This window comes from Theropithecus gelada, chromosome 7b, assembly GCF_003255815.1.
Source record: "Theropithecus gelada isolate Dixy chromosome 7b, Tgel_1.0, whole genome shotgun sequence".
NCBI classification, from domain to species: domain Eukaryota; kingdom Metazoa; phylum Chordata; class Mammalia; order Primates; family Cercopithecidae; genus Theropithecus; species Theropithecus gelada.
In genome coordinates, this window is record NC_037675.1 from 60,892,934 (window position 1) to 60,919,524 (window position 26,591).

Sequence of the window (26,591 nt, forward strand, 5' to 3'; positions counted from 1 at the left end):
GTTATTCAGCAGGCTGCAGCAGAAGGATCACCTACGCCTGGGAGGTTGAGGCTGTAGTGAGTTGTGACTGTGCCACTGCACTCCAGCCTGGTGGGTGGATCATTTCAGGTCAGGAGTTTGAGACCAGCCTGACCAACATGATGAAACCCTGTCTCTATTAAAAATACAAAAATTAGCCAGGTGTCATGGCACAAGCCTGTAATCCCAGTCACTTGGGAGGCTGAGGCAGGAGAATTGCTTGAACCCAGGAGGCAGAAGTTGCAGTGAGCTGAGATCATGCCACTCCACTCTAGCCTGGGTGATAGAGTGAGACTATGTTTCCAAAAAAAAAAAAAAAAAAGGAATAAAAGAAAAGAAAAGAAAGGAAATGAAGTTCGGATATAAGAGGTGTGGGGAAGAGATACTAAGGATATTTCTCCTTCAATACAAGGGACAAGAAGAATTTCAGTTATGTCTAGTGTATATGTGTATTTGTGTATATAAGTAATTAAATGGGATCATATCATACATGCTGTTGTTTCTCTTTTTTAGAGGGACTCTTCCTCTGCTGCCCAGGCTGAAGTGCAGTGGTGCAATCTCAACTCACTGCAACCTCTGCCTCCCATGTTCAAGCAATTTTCCTGTCTCAGCCTCCTGAGCAGCTGGGACTACAGGTGCACACCACCACACCCAGCTAATTTTTGTACTTTTGTAGAAATGGGATTTCACCATATTGGTCAGGCTGGTCTCGAACTCCTGATCCCAGGTGATCCACTCACCTAGGCCTCCCAAAGTGCTGGGATTACAGGCGTGAGCCACCATGCCCAGCTTACTGTTTTATAATGTAGTATTTGTCACTCAATAACATATTATGAGCAATACTGATACTTACTTAATCAAGGCCTTTTTGTTGAATTTTAATTGTATTACTCACCCTCATCCCCAATTTTTCACTATCATAATGAATGCTTCACTGAATATTTTGAGGCTAAATTTTGGTTTACCCACAGGATTATCTACTTATGATATGATTTTTTTTAACCTAAGTTTGAAAAAAATGTCTAGTGAATTCTCCTGGGGGCTAAATCTGACCCAAATACTTCTAAATAAGTATTTAGAACATTATATTACAATATAATATAACTCTATTATATTACAATATAATATAACTCTATTATATTATATTAGTCACGGTTCTCTAGAGGGACAGAACTAACAGGATAGATGTATACATAAAGGGGAGTTTATTAGGGAGTATTAACTCACACGATCACAAGGTCCCACAATAGGCCATCTGCAAGCTGAGGAGCCAGGAAGCCAGTCCAAGTACCAAAGCTGAAGAATCTGGGATCTGATGTTCGAGAGCAAGAAGCATCCAGCATGGGAGAAAGATGTAGGCTGGGAGGCTAAGCTGGTCTAGTCTTTCCACGTTTTTCTGCCTGCTTTATATCCTGGCCACACTGGCAGCTGATTAAGATGGTGCCCACCCAGATTAAGGGTGGGCCTGCTTTTCCCAGCCCACTGACTCAAATGTTAATCTCCTTTGGCAACACCCTCACAGACACACCCAGGATCAATACTTTGCATCCTTTGATCTAGTCAAGTTGACACTCAGTATTAACCATCATGATATGATATATAATATTTAGAATATTCTTAAGTGTAGAGCAGGTTGCTGTACTTCACAGGTGCAGCACACAACAGCAAGAAGATTCTAACTTTCTAAATAATTCACATGAAAAAATCCATTAATCCATTAATCATGGATATTCCTAACGTACCCATACTCACATGAAAAGTTACCAAAAAACAGTTCCTCTGTAGGTGGCCAACCTTTGCTCTTTCATGTATTTGAAGTACTTTAGGAGGAGATAAAATGTTTAACATTACTACAAACGACCATATTATTGGTCAATGAAAAATATCCTTTTGAAAACTTCTATATTTCTCACACATATTTTAAATATTAACTAAAAGTGAAATGTAATTATAATCTAAAAGTCATTACTTCTGCCTTCTTACCTGTTTTATCTTGTTCAGGAATTCATTTTTTTCATCATTAGATGTATCATCCAGTTTTTCTTTGTTATCTGCGAAAAAACACCTATGAACAAAGGAAGCCAAACAGATTCATATAAGAACATACTTTCCAGAAAAGTCATATTTACTCATGAAATCAACAAGTCCCAGTCCCCATCTCCCCATATAACATATTTATGTATATATTTATCAAAATAAGCAAAAATGTATACTCCTTTGAACTGATGAATTAATATTTCATTTATTTATTCTTTCACATAAGAAGCAATTATTGAACACATACCCTGCCAGATATGTTTCAGGTACTAGGGATACAGCATATGCAAGGTCCCTACCCTCATGAAAACTACATTCCATGGACAGATCAGGAGATAAGCAAGTTATCAAAAAATAAGTAATATATCTCAGATACTATTAAGTGCTCCTAAGAAAACAAAGTAAGATAAACCATAAAACACTCCTGAGAGCAAGAATGCAGCTCTAGACAGGTGGTCAAGGAAGACCTTTTTGGGATGACCTGTGAAAGACCTGAATGTTAAGACGGAGCCAGCCACATGAAGATCTGAAGGAAGAGCTTTTCAGGTGGAAGAAACATCAGATGACAAGACAGAGGCAGGCAACAGCTTGGTGTGTTTGAGGAAGAAGGATGGTGAGGCTGGAGACATAGACTGGAACCAGATCATGTAGTGTGTTAAGGTCAGGCTAGAAGTTCAGATTTTATTCTGAAGGGAACAGGGGTAGATTATTTAAGCGAAAGAGCAACATGAACCTATGGACATCTTGTAGGGATGACTCTGGTTACTTTGCGGAGAAAGACAACTGTGGAGGAAGATCATGTAGAAGGCTCTGGTGGGGGTCCAGAAGAGATCATGGCTGTTCAGGCTAAAGCTACAGTGGTGGTAGTGGTAAGAAATAGACATATTCGGCATATATTTTGAAGATGAAGGCAATAGGGTGTGACTCTGGATTTGGCTGGAGTAAGAGTTGAGTCGGGGTTGGGTAGTGAGGAGAGCAGAAATGGCAGATGGCCCCTGGGCTTTTGGCTGGACTAACTAGGTAAATGGCAGCGCCACATTAACTGATAATGGAAGACTGTGGGAAGAGCTGATTCAGGAAGGTGAGAAATCAAGAGTCTGTTCAGGACATGCTATGTTTGAGATGTGTAATAGACATCTTCCAAGTGGAGAGGTCAAGTAAGGTGTACAGTATCTGCATTTAGAGCTCAAGTCATTGAGGTAAAGAAAGTATTTAAAGCCATGAGACTGAATAAAATCACATAGGAAGGCAGAGAATAGTGAAGGACTGAGAACTTGAAATTTAGAGTCTTAAAAAAGAATTGGAACAATTAAAGGATCCTAAAAAGCAGCAACCAGTGTGATCAGTGAAAACATGATATTTAGGAAGCTAAGTGAAGGAAGTACTTTAAGAAGGTGGAAATGATAAACTATCAAATTCTATAATGAATTTGAGAACTTTCAGGAATTGACTAGACCACTAAAGTTTAACAGGATGGAAGTCATTGGTAACCGTGGCAATTCTGAAACCATGTTAGTCCAAAAAAGCATCTACAGTCTTCATACCCTCATATACTTTAATGGCAAGGATATACTCTAGGCCACAAATTGGATGTCATTTATATACAACAGTTAACTTTCACATTTCTCATATACTGAAAACCAGTTGAATGCCAAAGAAACACCATAGCGATTTAGAAAGGTAGACATTGGATTCACCTTTATCTGTGTAATCACACTGGATATCAATGATAAGAAAGAACAAGGATCAAACTACAGTGCCTCCTGTGGATCTATGGAGCATCTGAGTTACTCTTATTTGTCCAAACATACATGGAATTTAAACTTGTGGTTGAGTGATTTTGTTTTCCTCAGTATTTTGAATTCAAAGTAGGTAACAGTGCTATTAACCAGCTTGCAAGTTAAAGATTTCATGAAAGAAAATGAAGGTTTAAATATTGATAGGAAAATGTGTCGTGCAAATTATTTTAGTTTCTTGTATAATTTCTTATAGAAATCTTATAAAACAGCACTGATTCTTCAAACCCACCAAGCGGGAACTAGGTTGCCTCCCCCTATCTTGACAGGCAGAGGAAATCAGCTAAGGAAGAAAATAGAATAAAAGGAACTTTCTTTTAATTTTCCAGGTAATAAAGAAGAAAGAGTAAAATTTTTGAATAAAAAGGAGGATAACTTATATCCTCGATCACCACATTAATATAAAGCACTTTTCTTTGGTGAGATTCCATATGAATCCAAACTCTTAAAAAGCTGGGAATATAGATAATGATAAATCACTATAAATGGAAGATCAATGAATCCTCATACATGTTAGCTAACATGAAGACTGCTTATAAATAAAATTTCATCAATGTAGTGAGTATTTTATTCAATAAAACAGCTAGAAATAATTTGAGGTAATCCATATCTTCCATTATGACTTTTTTGTCTAGTTTTTCTTCAAAATATACATAAACTAATACTACTGAATCACAAAATAAAAGAGTTTTTTTGAGTTTTAGTTGTGGTATTAATTGAGCTTTCTTATTTTTTAATCTGATACTGAAGATAAAGATTATTGCCTGTTTTACAAACTGATGATGGTAGATCAGCATTGTACTCTGCAAATTGTGTTTTGAAAGACTTATTATAATTTTAATTACAATATATTCAAATGTATATAGAAATAGCCAAGTTATAGCAAGATTCTACATGTGAGGTTACTAGTCTTTTGGGAATCTTCTCAGTCCACAATTTGTTTCTTAAACTGTCAGTGAACTACTGGAGTAGTCCCCGGAAGAAATGTTATGACTCCATCATCTCGTGCAGAGCTGATTGGATCAGGAACCAAAGCGGAGCCAAACACATTCTGATATGAAATCTGGGGATTTTCAGGGGAGAGAGTGTATTGACCAGTCTTTAAAGATTGTTGGACCTGTGCCAGGTCAATTCAGAGGATTTGGCATAGGCAGACATTGCCATAGGCTCACCACGAAGAGAATACCGTGTGCAATAAAGAGAGGAATAAAACACTTTCACAAAATGAAGCACAGACTGAGGCTTTGGATGGATGGAAGACCTCCTTCAGTTTCTGGTTCTAGTCCCATGTGTAGCAGTTTTTGCCCTGAGGCTTCCCTGTATTTTCTCAGGAAGTTTGGCAAGTCTCCTTTGAGTAAGAACAACTCTAACAGCATGGCTAGATGGGTTGTAGCCTATGATACGTCCCACTAATGCCGTCCCCCATGGGCTTTTTTGTTTATAGGGAGTCCGGAACTGAAATGAGATACATTCCAAAGAGTCCTTTCCTTTCCCCAAGCTGACAGCGTCTTTAATTTTTTTCTCTTGATCATCAGCTAATTTCACAATGAAAAGGTGACTCTACAAAGCTTCCACACATATTTTAGTAAACTAAGAGAATATAATTTTCATGTCAAATTAAAGATGTTTTAAAAAATGAAAACATAGCATATTAACTATATTATAATATTGTATTAACATGTCTCAAAACACTTCAGTAAAAATAAAGCATTACACTTACAGTTTAGCCTCCAGAATTGCAAGGGCTTTCTTTAGCTCATTGACCTGTTGTTCCCAAAACCTTATTGATTCATGTAGTCGTGCTATCTCTAAATTGTGATCACTAAGAACCTATTAAAAATTAAACAAAAATATGGCATCCAATCATCACCAAGTGATTCATAACAGCAGTTCAATTCCACTCAATATTCAATTTTTACATTGGGAGTGTCCTTCAAGGAAAAAATCAATCATTGTAATTGTTTCTCTATAAAATAAACTTGGACATAAATCATTCTGAAATCATCAGAAAAACCCAAAATTTAGAGGGGAAGATGGCTAAATACAGCAGTGAGAATGTGAAAACTATTTTCACAAACTTTTGAGACAAGAATTAACTTCATCTAACACTTAAAAAAATTAAACAAATCCATATTGTCACAATCATCTTCATTTATCATCCCAGGATACCAAAATCAGTATTATTTTTAAAAGTCAAAACAAATTGGGTCTATTGTCTCCCTTAATAGCTATGTTCATGCTGAAAAGAACTTTTATTTCTTAATATTTAATCTAAATTTAGGAAATAGAATAATTGGATACTGTGGAAAAAATGTTATGATTTAAAGGAAGGGAAAATTGATGGAGAAAATTCATAATGAAACAGACATTTTTGCAATGCAATTTTGGGATCAAGGAAAGGAAAGTCTAACTTATTCAGCCTTGGGTTTGCATTTCAGCTTGTGAGGGACAATGGAGCTTAGACAAGGCTGATCAAACAAATTCCTCTTCTCTCCAACGCAGAATTACCATGGACATAATATTTAATGCCATCTAACCCTGGACAGCAATGTGGGATCAGAGATATACCTGTGGGGAGAATGGAGGCACTCTCAACCACGCCAGGTGAGAGAGGTGGGTAAAAACTACTCAAAACGGTTTCTTTCTCTAGAGTACCCATAGCCAGTTCCAGAGCTAACTGGAGTCGTAGAACTACCATCAGAATGAGCCAAATGTTGAGAGGCCTCTGATCAATCATCAGAATTAGGGATACATGCTGAAGGCCTGATAGGCCTGACATCTGTTATCTTTAGTCCTCAGTCCTCCTTGCCGGGACAGGTAGGACGTCTTGAGGATCCCATGCTATTATTTTTTTCTGCCAACATCGTATCAACGTTACCTGGCTGCAGAGACGTCCCATGTAAGAGTTAATCTGAAATTCCTTGTGGTCTCAGTCTATAGCAAAAATACTGTTTTCTAACCTCAGCCAACAACAATGACAACAAACTACCAAATATAAAACACTTAATCGGCATGACCTCATTTAATCTCCACAAAAACGCTCTGCAGTAGGCAATATTAATACTTCCATTTTATAGATGAGGAAACTTCACATTTGTAGAACTATGGTTTGAATCCAGCTCTGTGTGATACTCAAGTCTGTGCTTCCAAAATTATTATCTACCAATGGAGGGGTAGGAGAGTGGGCAGGCTGGATTGTGGGGAGTGGGGAAGGACCCGGAGGCAAATTTACTCCTGCTGCCTTCAAAATAATTTGGGCTTAGAGATCTTTGGAGTACAGGCTAAGGAACACATATTTCATTTTCCCAAGTTAGTTGGTGGTGTGCTTGATTTATGATTTATGAGGCCAAAACTGGAAATATGAGCTTGGGCATGCAGATAAAATATGTTTTATATAGCCTTTCTATTCTCCTGTAGGCCTAGTGCTTCCTTACTATGTTGAAATTTAAAAACAGATAATGATGTTTTTAGATATACATATTTGAGAGAAAATTTTCATTTTACTAATGCTTTGTAATTGAATATCATAATAGATACATTGTAATTAAAATGAACAGAACCACCCCTTATAAAATATTCAGTTTTACTGTTGTACCAGTATAGTTTTGCATGTGATTTTTCAAGACACATTGAAAAAATATACTAAAGACTCATTAGTTCCATTAATTGTGATAAGAAGTTAACAGGCATTTTTGTTTTAAATAACATACAAGTAGTATTTACATTAACCACTTCAATTATAGTCACCGCCATAAACTTATGTTTTCTCATCTTTCAAATAAAGATAACCCTCACAAAATACTTCTCACAGTGTTGCCTTTCAGTAAATGTTATCACAATTTTTTTTTAACAGAAGTGCAGAGCTCTGATGTATTTTCTAATTTAAATAGACAAATGGTCTCCTTTACATATTAATATTGCTGTACTCAATACAGAGCCTAAACTTGGTTCTATTATTCCACATTCAGAATTAAGGACTCAGCCCATGGTTATTCATTTTGTTATACAAATTGAAGCAATCTCATGGAAATGTTATATATATCAATACATTTGGTTAGTTCTGTATGTTTGTTTAAATCAATGTTTTCACAGTATTTTGGCCCATCCAATGCAGTTTGTATCTAAGGCATTCCACATTTCCTTCTTCCCGTGATATCCCTGAAGAGGAAACCACAATTGCACCATAACGCTTTAAAGAAAGTGTCAGAAAATGTTCAAGTGCAGAAAACATCCTCTCAGCATGACATGAAGATGCATTACAATCAACTCCTTTTTTACTGAGGTGCTAGATAAGGCTTAAACATACATTATTGTTTCTTACCGCTGCGGAAACAGTAACTGTTTCTTTTATTTTTGACATTTTAGTTTGTAATTTATCCAATTCTTTCTTCTTTTTATAAGTCTCCACTCTCTTTATTTCACAGATATCTTTAAATTCATTAATCTATAGTGACAAGCATAAGAAACCAGTTTAAAAAGCCTATTAGCACAACAAAGTTTAGAAAATCTTTTAAAAACAGTGTCAACCTAATTCATATTTAAGTATAACATATTCAATTCAAGTATAGTAATAAGTAAAAAATAAAGCAAAAAACAAGGGTTTCCTTATTTTGCAGTATCACAGGAAAAAACATAAGCCACAAGGGCCAAACTGTAATTATTGAATATTGAAATAGTAAATTTATAAGAGCAATAATAACAATGATTGTTAATAACTAATTATAAAAGTAATTGTCACAGTAGTGATTTCATAGTAAATCACCACAGCAGTGGTGACCAGATTTACAATGTACTAAGCAGACAAGAAGAGTCAAAGGAAGAATTGAAGAAATTATCTGGGAATCTAAATTCACATTATTTAATGGGAAATAAAACCAGCTAAACACAGAGTAAACAAAATAATTAAAGACAGAGCAGCTTGTAATCCTGGAAAACTTCTTACAATTTTATCACAGCACCACTTGTTAGACCCTAATGAACGATGTCACCCTCTTATCAAAACCACCTCTCCCAAGTCAACCAGAGCAGAACAAGGAAGAAACAATCATTACAGATCTGATGCTGAATTTTAATTAACATGACACAGCAGGCAGTTCAGCTCCTGCAGTGGCAGAAAAAGATGCCATAGTTATCCCCACCCCACCCTCACAAATTTGCTGGTCTCGAAATATTGTTTTCTCTTTAAGGCCCTCAGTTCTGCCTGGCCCCACTGCAGGCCCCTGCTCTCTCTCATTCATTTATCAGGAGCAGCAGGGCTGGGCTGGTGCCCTATCGGAACACCCTAGTCCTGTCCATACAGACACAGTCTCAGGGTTATCAAAGGCAACTGGATAAGATGGTAGCCTATTCCTTGTCCCTATATGGCTGCATATAAGCAAGGGGACACCCCAGTGTTACAAATTCTGTCACTTAAATTCTTCCCCATGAACTGAGATGCTGCTACCAATCAAATGTCTTCCCCAAGAGCGGAAGTGTCCTTGAGTCTCCCGCTCATCCCGTTTTCCCAGGGTGTTCATAGAAGATACCACGGAGGCTGCTTGCCAGCCTTGAGGACAAATAAATTATTTCCTGTTTCCTGCTCCAGATTCTATACATTATTGTATTTTAAAGAATAAATCATGCCACTTACCTGTGCAGTCAACTCTTGTTTTCTTATCAGATATTCTGCCCTTTCTTTTTCCATTAGCTCCTCTGCCTCTTGAATACATTTTTTTTGCAATGCTATGTCTTCTCTCTTCAAATTTATTTGGGTATAAGTCTCATTTATGTAAACAGTGGTGGTGGCTTTTTTCTCCATAATTTTGTTGAGTGACAGGACAAACCTTGCATGCTTCCTTGCTAGCTCTTCCTGCTTCTCCCTAGGAGAAAAGAATTGCTCACAGAGTGAGAAGCACAGCTCCTAAGAAAGGAATAAAGTCTGTGTGGTGAGATGAGCCCTCAGCAAGAGGAAAAGTGTAAGGAATAGTTATTTTATGACTGTGTTTATGATTGTCGAAACTTGGTTGAAAGCCAGGCGCAGTGGTTCATGCCTGTAATCCTAGCACTTTGGGAGGCCAAGGCAGGCAAATCACCTGAGAGGTCAGGAGTTAGATTCCAGCCTGGCCAACATGGTGAAACACTGTCTCTACTAAAAATACAAAAATTAGCCGGGGATGGTGGTGTGCACCTGTAATCCCAGCTGCTCGGGAGGCTGAGGCAGGAGAATTGCTTGAACCTGGGAGGCAGAGGTTGCAGTGAGCCGAGATCATGCCACTGCACTCTAGCCTGAGTGACAGAGTGAGACTCTGTCTGAAATTAAAAAAAAAAAATTGAGATGAGGACAGAAGGAAACACAAAACAAGCATCAACCTTGCAACTTTTACCACTTTTGAATGTAACATGGCCTTGCCTCACACCACCCGTCCCCACATGCCAGGTAGTAACCACAGGGCATTTTGGGTTAAAGTACACAATGACTCAAAACTAGTTTTGAGCGGGTAAATGGGATCTGACCAGATGAGTGTTTTGATATGTATTGTCATCATGTCTAGCTCATCAACCTGAGATACACTGTTAAGCTAAAGAAAGAGAAATCTCATCACATCTCCAGCTACCCTGGATGCTACAACCCTGCAGGCAGGAGCCAACAGAAAGCTCACTTTCCTCTGGATAGAAACTAGGGAAAGAAAAGAGTCTATCTTTACGTTTTGGAGGATGCCTGAAACCTCATTTGAGCCCTCTTACCTTCTCCCATCTGTAGCCAACTCTGAGCTCATTAGGAGTCATTAACCTCACACATCCATTGCTGGGCGGTGTCCATCTGAGGAAGACCTTAAGATCATGTGAGGAAGACCTCAAGATCATGTGAGGAAGACCTTAAGATTTTGTCTACCCCGAGACTAACAACAAAAGGTTTACAAAAGGGACAATTGGTGCCATTTCTCTATTTTCCTTTTTAAAAGCTCCTGCAATGTAAAGACCCTTTCCCTTTTGCTAGTCCTCAAGGCTGGCGAGTTTCAGAGGAATTGTGTTTGAAGGCTCAGGAAAATAAAAGCAGGCTGCTGGGAAGTTTACTTCCAGAGGTCAAACTCCACAAAAGAAATGCAATAAAAAGAAGTCTAGGTGAGAGGCTCAGTAGGTGGCCAGATAATGGGTGCTTTGTGGATGCAGCAGAGGAGGCCTTCTAAGAATGAGTCAACCTGAGGACTGTGGAGCCTTGGGGAAGCAAAGCAAAATAAGTGAAATCAAAAAACCTCACTAGGTGTGTTGTGATGGGCTGAGAAGAAAAGAACACTCACACAGTGTGGAACCTCAGGAAAACACATTCAAAGAGCTGCTCTGTCTGTATCTAGTTTTTGAAATTTGCCCAGGACAGGAGACATATCCACCACCAGTCAGAGCTTGTGAACACTTCGAGATGCATTTTCCTTTGAAAAAAATGATGCAACAAATGATTGTAGCTTGATGATGCCAATGCACCTGCCACCACCTTCTGTTTGTTATTGCCTTTCCATAAAGATTTGTCTAGAACAGTGGTTCTCCCAATGTGGTCAGGACCAGCAGCAGCAGCATCGCCTGAGAACTTGTCAGGAATGCAAATTCTTATCCCCACCGCACTCCTCCCAGATTTATTAAATCAGCAATTTTGGAAGCAAGTCCCCCTAATTTGTGTTTTAACAAGCCCTCCAGGTGATTCTGATGCAAGCTCAAGTTTGAGAATCACTGGTCTATAGGAATGTGATGCTGCTGACTGGCTGATATAAATATCTAGCTTGGGTTTTATTTTTCTTGCTATTAGTTTAGCAATTGTGGTTTCCTCTTCAGGACTAGGACTAGTTTAGGAATAGTCTAGATTATGTAGCAGGCTCTGGCCATGGTGGCTAGCATGCACCATGCACAAATCTGTGTTGTGAATCCCCAACAGGATTAGAGAATGTGGTATTTCTCAAACTTATGTAATCATGAACTTTCTCTTTTGTGGAGCGTCTCCCAGCACAGGTGTACTGAGAGCCTGGTTCGGGATCCATGTCCCTGGGCCTTGAGGTCTCTACCTGATTACTGATCTTTGATATCTGGGGCACCCTGTGATAATTTTGGCTTCCCAAGAACACTTTTTTTGCCCTATAATAAGAGCTCTTTGTGAACATTTCTCACTCTGGAAACCAAAATGCTGATATTTATGATATTTATTAAAATTTATCAAATTTTCTCACGGGGTAATTCTTCAAGGTGTTCTATCTTTAAGAATATATCTCTTCCTTTCATGAGCTAGCAAAGAGTTGTGACCCCCATTTCACAGATGGAGAAAATGAGGCTCACTAAGGGGTATCAGATCTTGAGCTACAGGCAGTTTCATATATTATCTCATTTAATTACAGATAAAATCTGGAACCCTGTCCTGGGAACCAGCCTCATCCTCAGTCCTCCAGCGAGTTACAAATATGACTAAATATCTTCAATGAACTGAACTAGATACAACAGGTCTGGTTTGACATTAGATTTACAATATAATCCCTGCAAGATTTCTTACTTTGGTGGTGGGGGTTTGTAAACTTAATTCTATGAACATGAAACCTAAACCCACTAGGTGTCTACCTTTGGAGGTAGCAGTAGAGGTAGTGTGTGATTTACAAACAGTTGTTGCCGCTGAGAAGCTGGATTGCCTCTGAAATATTACAGGCCTCCTGGCTGCTGTGGTTGAAGATTTTCTGCTCTCCTCCTCAGCCCTCTGTGGCCATCACCTTCCCTACCCCATCAGCCTGGATCATCTCCTACAACCCATCTTCACCTCTCAACTTTCCCTGCCCCAGTTCAGATCAGACAGTAAACCCCTCCCGACAATTTTCCCACTCCAGCCACAGACCCCTACTCCCTCAAATATTGAATATAAGAATACCTACCCCAGAGCTTCATTATATTCTTTCAGGTCAGTTATTTTCTTCTTCAGAAGCTCTATTTCATTTTCTGTCCTTGTAATTCTCATTTTTATTGTATTTATCTCAAAAAGATTTAATCTGCGAGCGTCTCTGACACATTCTTCAAAGTAAGTGGAAATGTTACTACATTATTTGAGGAAGAGCACAATTGTAGATACTGACTTTCATGAAAAAAAAGTCTTTCTTTGAAATATTCTTTTAATAATGTTTTTGAGAATCAAGTACCTCTTACTCCCTTGGTCCCTCTCAATCTTACCTACTAATTATTTCTCTTATTTCTGCTGCTGTTATGGTAACCAGCTTTCTGTGGGCTTGGCTCAACTTCAGACAGGTGCAGTCTGATGGTGCCTGATTTCTGCCTGTTCCATGCACTTCTCACCTCCTGCCTAGGACTTCTGCCATTTCTACATTGGACTTCTTTATGCACCCACATCCATGCATGTATAACCCAGAAGTACAAGAGGTAGGGCCAGCATCAGACCAATGATAGACAGGAGCCAGTGCAGAAATATTTCTCCCTCTCTCACACTGATAGATGGTCCTGAGAAGAAGTAACACTGGGTCTTGGGGGCTTCTTCTCATAATTAATTAGTTTCAGTTAGCAGCAGCCAACATCATAATCCACCCCATATTGGCTCTCCCTTGTCCTCTGTTTTGGTCTCCTTATCCCATCCTCCTCTTTGGATTCTACTCCCTAATAAAATAATAATGCAAAAGCCAATGCCTCAGGTTCTGCTTTGTGGGAGAATCCAATGTATTAAAGAAACAATTATTCATCCATAAATAATAAGTCAGTGTAATCACATATGACTTCAAAGGATTAGCTCAGTGTATGACAGATGGTCAATATGCATGAATTTTTGAACACTGCTGTTTAGGAAGGTGCTGGACTAACTACTCATTTCTACACAACAAACTCCCTAGAAACTAGCTGGTAGCTCTCCTGAGAGAGCTAGGGAATTTTTTTTTTCTAGGCTACTAATTAAATTGCTTGTTGCAGCAGGCCTTCTCAAATTTTGTGTCTCAAATATACACATACATCATTTGGAGATCTCGTTAAAATGCAGCTTCTGCTACAGCGGGTCTAGGGTGGGCCCAGAGATTCTGTATTTCCTCACAAGCTCTTACATGTTGCTTATGCTGCTGAACCAAAGACCACACTTTGAGTAGCAAGGACTTATGACATAAGGCCAACTAACTAAATTTACATGGTTAAGCATTTAGCATGTATCAAGGACCTTATAAGCTATTATGGTATTTTCCCCCTTCTAAAATATGTTTTTCTGATTATAAAAGCAACCCAATCTAAAAACTAAAGAACAGCAAACAAAAAAGAAAAAACACTCTTAATTCTACCTTTGGTGCGGATTCTTCTAAATCTGATTTTCTTTTCCTGCACATATAGTTTGTTGTATTTTCCCTGTCAAATTAGATTAACACCAAGCATATTGTTTTAAACCCACTCTATCAGTCAAGGTCCAATTAGAAGATAGAAATCTCACAGTAAGTTGAAAAGGGAAAGTTTAATAGAATAAATTATTAACTACAAGAGAGGATTAGAGTAATTAGAGGATTAGGGAATGGGTGGTAAGAAGTGAAGAGAACTTGAAAGCATTCAGAAATAGCAGACATAAGGAATAGCCACCATCCCTAGGGCTGAGATACAGTGCTCGAGGAAACAGCACCTCGAGACCTGGGAGCTAGGCCTCATTAGAGAGGCTGTGTCTCATTAGATGGCAGAGAAGTTCGTGAAATGCTGGGCTGATAGAACTTGCTGGAAATCTGCTCTCTGGGGGTGTTAGGGGTCCCTGCCCACAGAGAGGTGCCATACTTCAGAACTCACTGCAAAACTACCCAAGGGGGTGCCAGAGAAGCTCTTTATGGAGGGGTGCCTCATTGGTAGTTGAAGCTACCCAAGGGGTACTGGGGGAAGCTGCTGGGCATTGTGGACTGCTGGATGCTGCAGGACCATGGCCTGGAGAAGCTGCACACACCGTAAGAGTCAGCCAAGTTGAGCACACTGGAACCAGGAAGAGAACCCCTTCCTCCTCCATATCCCTCCTATGCCCTCTGCGGACAAAGCTGAACATTGTGCCAGCTGGTAAAGGGGAAAATTTACAGGGTCCAGCTTCCTTATCACAAAGTAGAGGCAATAAATGGCTAACTGGAAAATCTACCTTTTATTTTTTTACTTATTAAGACCACTGTTTTTAGGTTGGGCTCTCTGGGAAATAGATTATAAAATGTGTGTGTAGAGCATTTATTGGGTAGTGCTCCGAGGAACATCTCTTTGGAGGAAATGAAAGGCTGGGCAGAGAGGAGGTTAAACTCTGATGAGCTCTGGAGCTATGATCATGCTGTGGAGTTGTTCTACATTGAGGCAAGGAGCCAGGCCTTTGTACCCTCATAGTGAACAGTCATGAGTGCGGGTGGCAGGCACTAGGGAGAGAATATAACTTGGAGTGAAGCTTCTCTCTTTTGTTTTTGTTTGTTTGCTTGTTTTTGTTTTGAGACGAAGTCTCGCCCTGTTACCCAGGCTGGAGTGCAGTGGTGCGATCTTGGCTCACTGCAACCTCTGCCTCCCGGGTTCAAGCGATTCTCCTGCCTCAGTCTCCTGAGTAGCTGGGACTACAGGCATGCGCCAGCACTCCTGGCTAATTGTTTTTTGTACTTTTAGTAGAGATGGGGTTTCACTATGTTGGCCAGGCTGGTCTCAAACTCCTGACCTTGTGATCCACCCGCCTCAGCCTCCCAAAGTACTGGGATTACAGGCATAAGGTACCGCACCTGGTCCCTTCTCTCTTTTGTTGAAGGTAATTCCTGGAGAAGAACTCAGCTGTGAGCCTCAGTCAATATACCTGGCATCTGGAGAAATAAAGTTTGACCCTTACCCCAAATACAAAATTTACCTTAAAAAAAAAAAAAAAAAAGGATTGAAGACCTAAACATAAGAGCTTAAACTGTAACACCCTTAGAATAAAATATAGAGAAAAGCTTCATGGCACTGAATTTGGCAATGATTTCTTGACTGCATCAAAATTTAAAACTTTTGTGCTTCAAAGGTCACTATCAACAGAGTGAAAAGGCAACCCATGGAATGGGAAAAAATTTTGCAAATCATGTATCTAATCAGTGGTTAACATTCAGAGTACATAAAGAACTCCTACAACTCAACAACAACAAAAAAACGAACCTGATTAAAAGATGGATAAAGGACCTGAATAGACATTTCTCCAAAGAAGATGTACCAATGGTCAATGAGCAGACAAAAGGAAGCTCAACATCTCTAATCACTGGGGAAATGCAAATCAAATCACAATAAGATAACACTTCACAGCCACTTGGAGAGTGATCAGAAAAATCACAAACACAAAAATCTGGAAAAAAACAAGTACTGGCAAGGATGTAGAGATACTGGAATCCTTGTGCATTGTTGGTGGAAACACAAAATGGTGCAGCCAGTGTTGAAAATGGCAAGGCAGATCTTCAAAATATTGAATATATGACTCTGTAAGATCTGACCCCAGTAAAAAAAAAAATGAATGTACAATTACCATATAATCTAGCAATTCTGCTTATGCATAAATATACAAACAAACAAAAAAAATGAAAGCAGGGACTTGGATACAGGTGGAATATCCCTAATCCAAAAATCTGAAAACTGAAATGCTCCAAAAACATTTCTTTTGAGCATAATTTTGGAAATGCTCCAAAACCCCAAACCTTTTGAGGATCTACATTATGATCAAAGGAAATGCTCAATGAAGCATTTCAGATTTATGGATTAGGGATGTTCAACTGGAAAGTATAATGCAAATATTCAAAATTCCAAAAAAAAAAAAAATCAGAAATTGGAAACATACCTAGTCACAACTGTTTTGGATAAGTGGTGCTCAACTTGTATTTGGATACCTATGTTCGTAACAGCATTATTCACAACAGGTAAAAGATGGGAGCAACCCCAGTGACAATTTGCAGATGAAATGGATAAGGAAATGTGATAGATACAAACAAATGAAATATTATTCAGCCTTAAAAAGAAGGGCAGTTCTGACACATACAACAGTATGAATGAACGTTGAAGATATTATGCTCAGTGAAGGAAGCTGGTCATGAGGACAAATACTGTATGATACTACTTATATGAGGTACCCAGAGTAGCCAAAACTCAGAGACAGAAAGCAGAATGATGGTTCAGGCCAGCCAAGTTGCCTGATTTAATTGGATAAATACCAATTTGGAATGGGCTGATCCATTTATCTATAGTCTATTTAGAAACAAAACTATATAAATTCAAGTGTTATATATACTATTTCCACTTAACATATAAGAGAAAATTATTATGGACTTTACTGTGTTTGTGTCATGTATACTTTCTAGCTATATCTTACATGAGCAATAACTATGAAACTCATCTTGTTGAAAGTACTTCATTCTATTATAAGATCAACTAAATTTCTAGAGTTGATAACCTCAAAAGTACCTTCCAATTCCCTCTTAATGCTACTGGGAAGAGTTTCCAATAGATAGTATAGTTTGTTGAGTTCCATGCTTTCAATCTCCAAAAGATCGATTGTGGCTTTTCTCATTTCTTCCTGAAAATTTAAATTACATTTTTAAAAAGTTAAGACACTAAAATAGTAAGATTGATTTCCTAAACAATGCCCTATAAATGTTTTCAGGGGTCAAAATATAATTTCATTAAATATCTTCTGCCATTATTTTTATTTGGAACAGAAACTGGGAAAAGTATCTACAGTCACTATTTAAGGTGTCTGTTAATTTATCTCTTACTTTCTATTGATTTTATTCTACTAAGAAATTATCTTTTCTTTATGAGTATCTGTTTCTTATATGCAGTTTCAATCCATTTAAAAGGAAAGACACTAACAAAAATGGTAATATTGAGAAAGAAAGCTACTTATTAAAATATGGAAATTGCCTATGAAAATATGCTTAGGTATAAAGAGAACAATGGTTTTCTCATACACACCTACAAACCCCAACAAATAGGTAAAGCTGTTATTATTACTTTTAGGTGAGGCTACTTTAAGAAAGGAAACACTGCTGAGAAATCAGTTGGTGGGAAAAAATAGATAAATCATCTTTTAAATAAACTGTCATAATAGCTATAGCTATTTTATGACCTGAGAACCTGTCATTATATTTTATGAATTATAAAAAGCAGACTATATAATTACATATATAGCATGATCACTTTTCTGTAAAAAATGAAATTCAGTGCAGTCATCACCTATACCCTGAAAGTAGAAAGTATATTCATCAGCATTAATTGTGATTATTTTAATGTGGTCCTTTTGCTTATCTATTTTTTCTAAATTTTTCAGAGTCAACATGTATTACTTTTATAATAATGAACATTTATTACTTTTAAAAATAAAAGGATTGATCTCTGTTTGTTTGTTTTTTTTTAAATGGAATCTCGCTCTGTTGACCAGGCTGGAGTGCAGTAGGGCAATCTCAGCTCACTGCAACCTCTGCTTCCTGGGTTCAAGCGATTTCTCCTACAGCCTCCCCAAGTAGCTAGAATTACTGGCTCCTGCCACCATGAGGAGCATAAAAAAATAAAAATAATTTTTGTATTTTTAGTAGAGGTGGAGTTTCGCTATGTCTTGGCCAGGCTAGTCTCGAACTCCTGACTTCAAGTGATCCACCAGTCTCAGCCTCCCAGAGTGCTGGGATTACAGGCATGAGCCACCACACCCAGCCTAATCTCTGTTTTTTAAGAGATTTCACAGCTCAGATATTAAATGAATACAGACTAGATACTTTAACCACAATAAATATTTTGGCCCCTTAAAATCCTAGTGAAAGACATAACTGAAAGAACCAAGCAGGGAAAAATGTTTCCACAGCACCACAGTGCTGCACAACACACATGATCCCTAAGTGTTTACATGTATCTACTCAATTAAGTAGGATTGTAAACTATGATTATGTAGTATAGATATATATATATATGTGTGTGTATGTGTGTATAATATGAAATATAAAGTAATAAGAGTTTTATCAGCAGTCTGTGGATTCAAACTCATTTACAGCCATATTTCTACATTTTTAGCAATTTGATATATAGTAGATTCTTATTCAATATTTTTAAATAAAATGGAGAGCCTTCGCCATTCTGACTGTGCCAAGGAAGCATTGTCAATATCATCCTTGGCCGAAAAGAGAGGTCTGTGACACCTCAGAAGGAAATTCTTTAAATACTTCTTCAACATGTCTTTGATAGGGGCTAGATGAGTGTAATTGAAAGAGTTCCTCTTTGTTTTCACTAACAGTACAGTCTACTTCAGTGAAACATATGTCAAATAATCTTTGACCAGTTATGCAAGGAATTGCTTATAGAGAACTGAGTTAATTAGCACCATGCTTGCAATTTATTCCAGAGATTGTGTGTGTATTTGTTTTAAGGAATGCTTGTATATTGGTGTCCCAAGCATTTGCCCATGTGGTCCACCTCTTCACTGAACCCTATTATCACCCACATTGCTTTCTCTAAATGAGCTTGCCCTCATCCACAGTCATAAGCCCATAATTTAGTTTTCTCCATGGAAAATCCAGTAACAATCCACAGTTGATCAATAATTATGCAAATACTTACAAAATTGAGAGAAAAATATTTTTAAGTTCAAGGTAACTATATTCTCTAGTCATCTACTTAATAGTTTGAACAGAATTGTTGCTAAATGAAAGTTTGATGAAGAAATATGTGGAAGATTGAAGAAATGGTTGTTATAGATAATACAATACCAATTTCTTAACAGCTACAGCAATGTCCTTAAGAAAGATCTTAGCTTCTTCATTACATTTAAAATAGTCACTTTGCAGTGATCGTTCTGAAAAAAAAATTAGAAAATAAAGATCTCTTATTTATCTATCCAAATTCTACTTAACCTTTTATGATCTAGCTCAAATGCTTACTTGGTTGGAAGTTACATCTTCAATCTCTGAATTGTTATTGTACATTACACTAATCTCTTTTGTACTTATTTCTTACTCCATAATGTTATAATTTAGGTATATATTTTATGCTCCTTGAGGACAAATGTGCTGGAGATTTACATATTAATATTTTATAACTCCTACTCAGGGCAAGAATGTGTAATAATTTTTTTTCCCTGTGAAATATGTTCTGAGTGTCTAGATATTATTAACAGAAAAATGTATTTGTACATAAGTACTAGGGTTGCAATGGCATGCTGATCTAGAGATCAAGTATGAAGAGAGTTCAAGGTTCTAGCTCTATCATTGACAATGACCTCAGATACATGCGAATAATTTAGGTCTTAATAACTTTAGGTCTCCTCGGTGGTTAACATTCTTTTATTTTATTTTATTTTATTTTATTTTTTATTTTTTTTGAGACGGAGTCTCGCTCGGTCGCCCAGGCTGGAGTGCAGTGGCGCGATCTCGGCTCACTGCAACCTCCGCCTCCCGAGTTCAACCTATTCTCCTGCCTCAGCCTCTTGAGTAGCTGGGATTACAGACGTGCGTCACCACGCCCGGCTAATTTTTTGTATTTTTAGTAGAGACGGGGTTTCACCATGTTGGCCAGGCTGGTCTCAAATTCCTGACCTCAGGTATCCACCTGCCTCGGCCTTCCAAAGTGCTGGGATTACAGGCGTGAGCCCCGGCGCCCAGCCAACATTCTTCACGATAACATTCACCCAAGAATATTTGCCAAGAATTGTGAAATTAACCTAGTGCATTTAAGGAGGAAAATAAAAACTATCCCAAATTAATAGTAACATTGTAACATAAATCAATACGATTATCTTGAAGAAATGGGATGATTCTAGTGAAGCACTGAAATGTTTTGTTGTTTGGCCTAAACGGTTTTTGCACCGACCAAGAAACACCCTTTCTTGAATTGTCTTACCTTAAGCTTAAGTGACTTGATTACAGGTTCAGCTTTCTAACTGAAAAATATTTTAACCTGGCCCCATCCAAGGTAATTTTCTATTAGAATCTCCTAAACAACCTTTTACATCTAATTTTTCTTGCTTAATACAACAGGAGCCTCTTAAACACTCCCTTTCCTATTTGCTTGTTAAATTTTCCAGTTTGCCATGGCAAAATGTGGGAGGATGTTAACTTGTAAAGGAAAGGCAGGAAGAGGACTGAAATAGAAGGCATAATCTAAATGCAGTTGTGTACTCAGGTCGCAGGCATAGGGCAGTGGCTTGAGAGTCCCGGATTTGTCACCAACCACTATTCAGGGTTGAGCGAAGTCACCCCAGCTGCGCTAGAGCAGGAGAGCTGGGCGCTTGGTCCCACCCGCCACCTCTCTCTCCCCGGCCTCCAAGGAGCGGGGAGAAGGCTCTGCCCTGGCCAGTGATGCCCTGGTTCCGGGAGGAGAGTCCCCGCTCAGCGTTCCCGCTGAGCGCCTCCTAAGCGCCACCTCTGAGGGGACGTCCCTTCCAGCGCCCGAGGGGCGTCTCACCCACAACAAACAGCTGCTCCAGCGCCTCGACCGCGACGGAGGAGCCCAGGGTGGAGGGGAAAGTGCATAATTCCAGGGAGGGGCCGGTGGAGACGGCGGCCGCCTGCACCAGCTTCTCGCCAGCGCCCAGCCCTGGGGTCCAGGGACTCAGGGCCATTTTGCCGTTCTAGCTGAGTTCCTCCTAAGCCAGAGCCAGGGATTGCCGGTTGCCACGGGCAACGAGGACGCCGAGGTCCTGCGGCGCCCCCTCGTGGCCCATACCTCTAATAGGTACCTCCCTGGTTCTCTAATTTTATTCACAATAATTAAGCAGTCCGGGAAGAATGACTCTCTCTTTAGCTAACTTTTCCCCCTTTCAATTTCCATTTCGTTAGTTCAGGCCTGTGTCTTTTTTGTGGAGCACTGGAATCATAATAATGATCACTTCTGAGCGCATCTTTGTGCTGGGTACTGTCGGATAACCTTTATATACAGTAGCTCACTTAATCTTCACAAGAACTTTGTGAGCAGGCACTTTTAATACCTCCACTTTTACAGACAAGTAAACTGAGGCGCGGGCGACTAAATGAACTGCTCAAGACCACAAGAGGATAATATTGGATTTAAATAGACGTCTGGGCCGGGCGAGGCGGCTCACACCTGTAATCCCAGCACTTTGCGAGGCCAAAGTGGGATCACCTGTGGTCAGGAATTCAAGACCAGCCTGATCAACATGGTGAAACCCCGTCTCTACTAAAAATACAAAAATTAGCCTGGCGTGGTGGCGCGTGCCTGTAGTCCCAGCTACTCAGGAGGCTGAGGCAGGAGAATCGCTTGAACCGGGAGGAAAAGTTGTAGTGAACCGAGATCGTGCCATTGCACTCCAGCCTGGGCAACAAGAGCTAAACTCCATCTCAAAATAAAACATAACATAACATAACATAACATAACATAACATAACATAACATAACATAACATAACATAAATAAGTGAAGTCTGTATGAATCTTTCTACTATGCTACAAAACCTTCTTTTGTACTCCTTTAGAACTTTCCTTGTATTTAGTATATCACTGAGCTCATTTTGCCTTGAATCATAGTGATTTTTTTCTGTCTTCCCATTGAACTGTGAGCTCTGTGATGACAGGGACAGGAGGATATTATTCATTTTTCTATGCATCTCCAAAATTCAGCTTAGCATGAGGCTCAGTTTGAGTCTGTTAGTTACTTTTCCTCTGGTGGGTTAGAGAGAAGCAAAGGCGATTCAATCCTCCTGTTCTTTTCTCTACAGATGGCAAAACTGAAATTAGAATGATAGTAATAATGACAATAGCTATCAATTGTTAAAAGCTTCTTTTGTTCCAGGCACTGTTTTACATACTTTGCAGTACCCCATTTAACCCTCACGAATAATCTTTTGAGCTAGGTATTATTGCCTGCTTTGCAAATGAGGGCACTGAGCTACATCCTGAACCACTGTGCAACACTGTCTTGGAGGGGTCACAGCATATCAGTAGCAGAACTAGTTCTAGAATCCAGGCCTCCTTCATCCAGGGAGAGCCATATTTTGGCGTTGGACACCACCCTGGCCAACATCCTCCTTTTTTGCTGGATTTGGTCTATTAGTATTCAAATCTGCTCCTGCCCTTCTGGGCCCTCCTCTGTGTGGCAGGAGCAAGAAGACTGGATATGAAATTTCTTGGATATCCTTGCCAGCTGTTTTCTTGGTAAGTTCCACTAATGGGAAACACTGGTGGGAGATTAGAAGGCCAAGAAATCCTGCTATTTCTGCCTCCAGAAGTGGTAGTTTCAGGCTACAGTCGACTGTAGGTCCCAGCAGTTTTGGTGGCTCTAGAGGTGGCAGGAGTAGGAGCCGGTGACTCCAGCAGTCTCCAGCTGCTCAGCACTAAATGTGAGCTTGTGTGTGTACAGTACAGGTGTTACGGCGGCTCTGATATCTGGGGTCTTCTTTATCTTCTTACCCTTTGGCTTCTATAGCCCTTGTAACAAATTCCTTGTGATATACTTCTCTCTTCTGGAAATATCTAGACTGGACTACTTCAAGGCAACCCTTAGGCTGTCACCAGAAGACTCTTCCTACTCATCACCTCATTTGGATCACATGGCTCTGCATTATCTATGAATAAAGGCTAATCTTAAGGGGGCATTTTGTGTCCTCCCCACTTACTGGATTTGTTATAGGTTTTCTGAATTTTTACATTTCTCTATTTCCCTTCATGTCTCTAATAGTTTCTTTTTCCCTGAACTTTGTAAGAAAGTTACATGTACATACACATACATATGTATAAAGTGGGAAAAGCAAGTTGAAAAAGAAATGTATTCAATTAATATTTAATTTTTACAAACTAAATGTTTTGTGAAAAACGATCAGCTTCTACTTTGTCTCATGGTTCCTTTTATGTGGGATGCCCTGTGTAAAATTCAACCATAATTTTTCAAAAGAAACTTTATTAATTCTGAAATAGAAAACTAGGCAAACAACATGAATCAGCACTTAATAAAAGGAAAAAATTCCAAGAAACATATTGAAAGAACATTTATCCTCAATAGCATTCAAAGAAAAATAATACTCTCATTTCCTCATAATATTAAGATTAAAAAGAATAATACTTCAAAATATCGATACTGGGAATATGCATACTATCTGAAGGACAATTTGGAAATTTGTATAAGGAGCCTTGGCATACAGTAATTCTTCTAAGAACTGTTCTTAAAGAAATAACCACAGGTTAGTCCATGGACATAGGTGTGAACTCATTTATTGCAGTCCTGTTTTAAATAGTGAAAAATAGCCCAAATGATCTACAGGAGGACACTGTTGTTAAGTAATTTATGGGACATCCATGCAGTGGAACAATCTAGGAGGCAATCCACCATGTGGTTAAGAGCTTGGGTTCTGGTGGATTTAAATGCATTCCACTACTGATTGGATTGAGTATCTCCTGAGACAGCCGCCCAGCTCATGCTGCCAATGTCCCAGCTCTAAAGGGGTGGTGACGGTGATAGGAGTGCTCAGTTCATAGGATTGTTCAAAGGGTTAAATTAAGTGAGCACATAGTAGATACTTAAAAAACACTGATGATAAAGTAATAATAGGGGTACCTATTAAGAATAATGGGTAGAAATTTACATGTACATACACATACATATGTATAAAGTGGGAAAAGCAAGTTGAAAAGAAATGTATAGTATTCAATTAATATCTAATTTTTACAAATCTATATATCTGTAGAGATGTATATAGGTATATCTCTATATGCACATGCATAGAAAACGGTCTGAGAAGAATTGTTTACTAAAATATTAACTGTGGTTATTCCTGGTTAGTGAAATTATAGGTGTGGTAGGTAAAATAATGCCTCCCCAAAATGTCCACATCCTAATTCTGAAACTTGTGAATATATTAGGTTACCTGGTAAGGGGTAATTAAAGTTGTAGAGGGAAGTAAGATTGTTAACAAGTAAACTCCAAGATGGGGAAAGTAGCCTAGATTGTACAGGTGGGTCCAATGTAATCATAAGAGATTTTTTTTTTTTTCTTTGAGACAGAGCCTCACTCTTGTCACCCAGGCTGGAGTCTGGTGGCGCAATCTCGGCTCATTGCAACCTCCACCTCCTGGGTTCAAGTGATTCTCCTGCCTCAGCCTCCTGAGTACCTGGGATTACAGGCACCCGCCACCACACCCAGCTAATTTTTGTATTTTTAGTAAAGATGGGGTTTCCCAGGCTGGTCTTGAACTCTTGACCTTAGGTGATCCGCCTGCCTCGGCCTCCCAAAGTGCTGGGATTACAGGCGTGAGTCACTGCACCCGGCCACAAGAGTTCTTATAACTGAAAGACAGAGGCAGAAGAGTCAATATCAAAGTCAGAGAAAGATTTGGAGATGCTATGCTGCTAGTTTTAAGATGGAGGAAGGGGACCATGAACCAAGGAATGCAGGTGGTCTCTGGAAACTAGAAAAGGTAAGGAAATAGATTCTCCCTTAGAGCCTCCAGAAAGAATGCGGCCTTGCTGACATCTTGATTTTCACTAGGAAAGACTCATTTCGAACTTCTGACCTCCAAAATGGTAAAACAATACATTTGAGTATTGTTTAAATTTAAGTAAATTTGCTTTACTTAAAAAAATATATTTGTACTGTTTTAAGCCACTAAATTTGTGGTAATTTGTAACAGCAGCCATAGGAAACTTTAAAAATAATTGACATATAAAAAAAGGTTTCTCAGCCTTCACTACTTACAGATGGTGTTCACTTGGCCAGAATGCATGTCCTTTTCTCATGTATTTTTACTTTGGTAACACAAACAGATACATTTATCTTTCAGTCAGTATTTTAAAGAGAACTTTTGCTGAACAGCCAGTATGACATTGAGAATCCTCCAGTCCCGTGCTGACATAGATTTTTAGTTATCATAAAGCAAGTTTGTTGCTGTTTACCCCTTGCTGCTGTTAGAGCCAGGGAAAGAACCCCAACTGTTCCTTGGAGTTTGGCCCCTAACTTGCGCAGGAATGAATATGCTCATGTGTTCGGGCAGGTTTGCAGTCTCTGTATGTGAGGTCTATATCGTATTGGATGATAACATTGCTCTTAGAGCATCTTTGCATAAATCTAGTATCTCTAGGCAAAGTCTAAAATCCTCGGGCCTAGACCCTGTGTTAGATCAAGGCAAGGTTCCATTCTTGTTAGTCGGGTCAAATATCTCACATATAGAAAGTGGTTGCGTGTTTCAGTGCTTTGTGCATGTTGTCATTTCATCATCAAGTTTGTTGTCTCATGGTCACAGATGGCTGCTGCAGCCCCAGACATCCCACCCTTGTGCAAAGGCAGGGGGAAGTGGAAAGGAGCCACATGTAGAAGCCCTTCTTCCTTTTCCTCAAGGAAGAAAATCCTCTCAGAGTCCCATATACTTCCTTTTATGTCTCAACGGCTACAGCTAGATCCCAAGGCCACCCATGAAAAACAGGTTAGAGGCTGGGCGCGGTGGCTCACGCCTGTAATCCCGGCACTTTGGGAGGCCGAGGCGGGTGTATCACGAGGTCAGGGGATGGAGATCCTCCTGGCTAACACGGTGAAACCCCGTCTCTACTAAAAGTACAAAAAATTAGTCGGATGTGGTGACAGGCGCCTGTAGTCCCAGTTACTCAGGAAGCTGAGGCAGGAGAATGGCGTGAACCCGGGAGGCGGAGCTTGGAGTGAGCTGAGATCGCGCCATTGCACTCCAGCCTGGGCAACAGAGCTAGACTCTGTCTCAAAAAAAAAAAAAAAAAAAAAAAAAAAAAAAAAAAAAAAGAGAGAGAAAAGAAAAGAAAAAAAGGTTAGGACAGTGAGAATCTGAATTACTAGCCTCTCTGGGGAGGTA

At 39.1% G+C, this 26,591-nt stretch overlaps 1 protein-coding gene across 1 annotated transcript in view; it reads right to left on the bottom strand.

Moving 5' to 3' along the window:
• Positions 1–21,446, bottom strand: part of CCDC175 (coiled-coil domain containing 175) — a 61,665-nt gene extending 40,219 nt beyond the window's left edge. The window contains exons 1-8 of the mRNA XM_025391483.1: positions 21,234–21,446; positions 19,541–19,626; positions 17,250–17,361; positions 12,731–12,866; positions 9,481–9,709; positions 8,173–8,295; positions 5,572–5,681; positions 2,002–2,083 (exon numbers count right to left, since the gene is read on the bottom strand). Of these exons, the coding sequence (XP_025247268.1) occupies positions 2,002–2,083; positions 5,572–5,681; positions 8,173–8,295; positions 9,481–9,709; positions 12,731–12,866; positions 17,250–17,361; positions 19,541–19,626; positions 21,234–21,390 (1,035 nt within the window). The 5' untranslated portion in view covers positions 21,391–21,446. The remainder of the gene's footprint in view (positions 1–2,001; positions 2,084–5,571; positions 5,682–8,172; positions 8,296–9,480; positions 9,710–12,730; positions 12,867–17,249; positions 17,362–19,540; positions 19,627–21,233) is intronic.
• Positions 21,447–26,591: the final 5,145 nt, after the last annotated feature.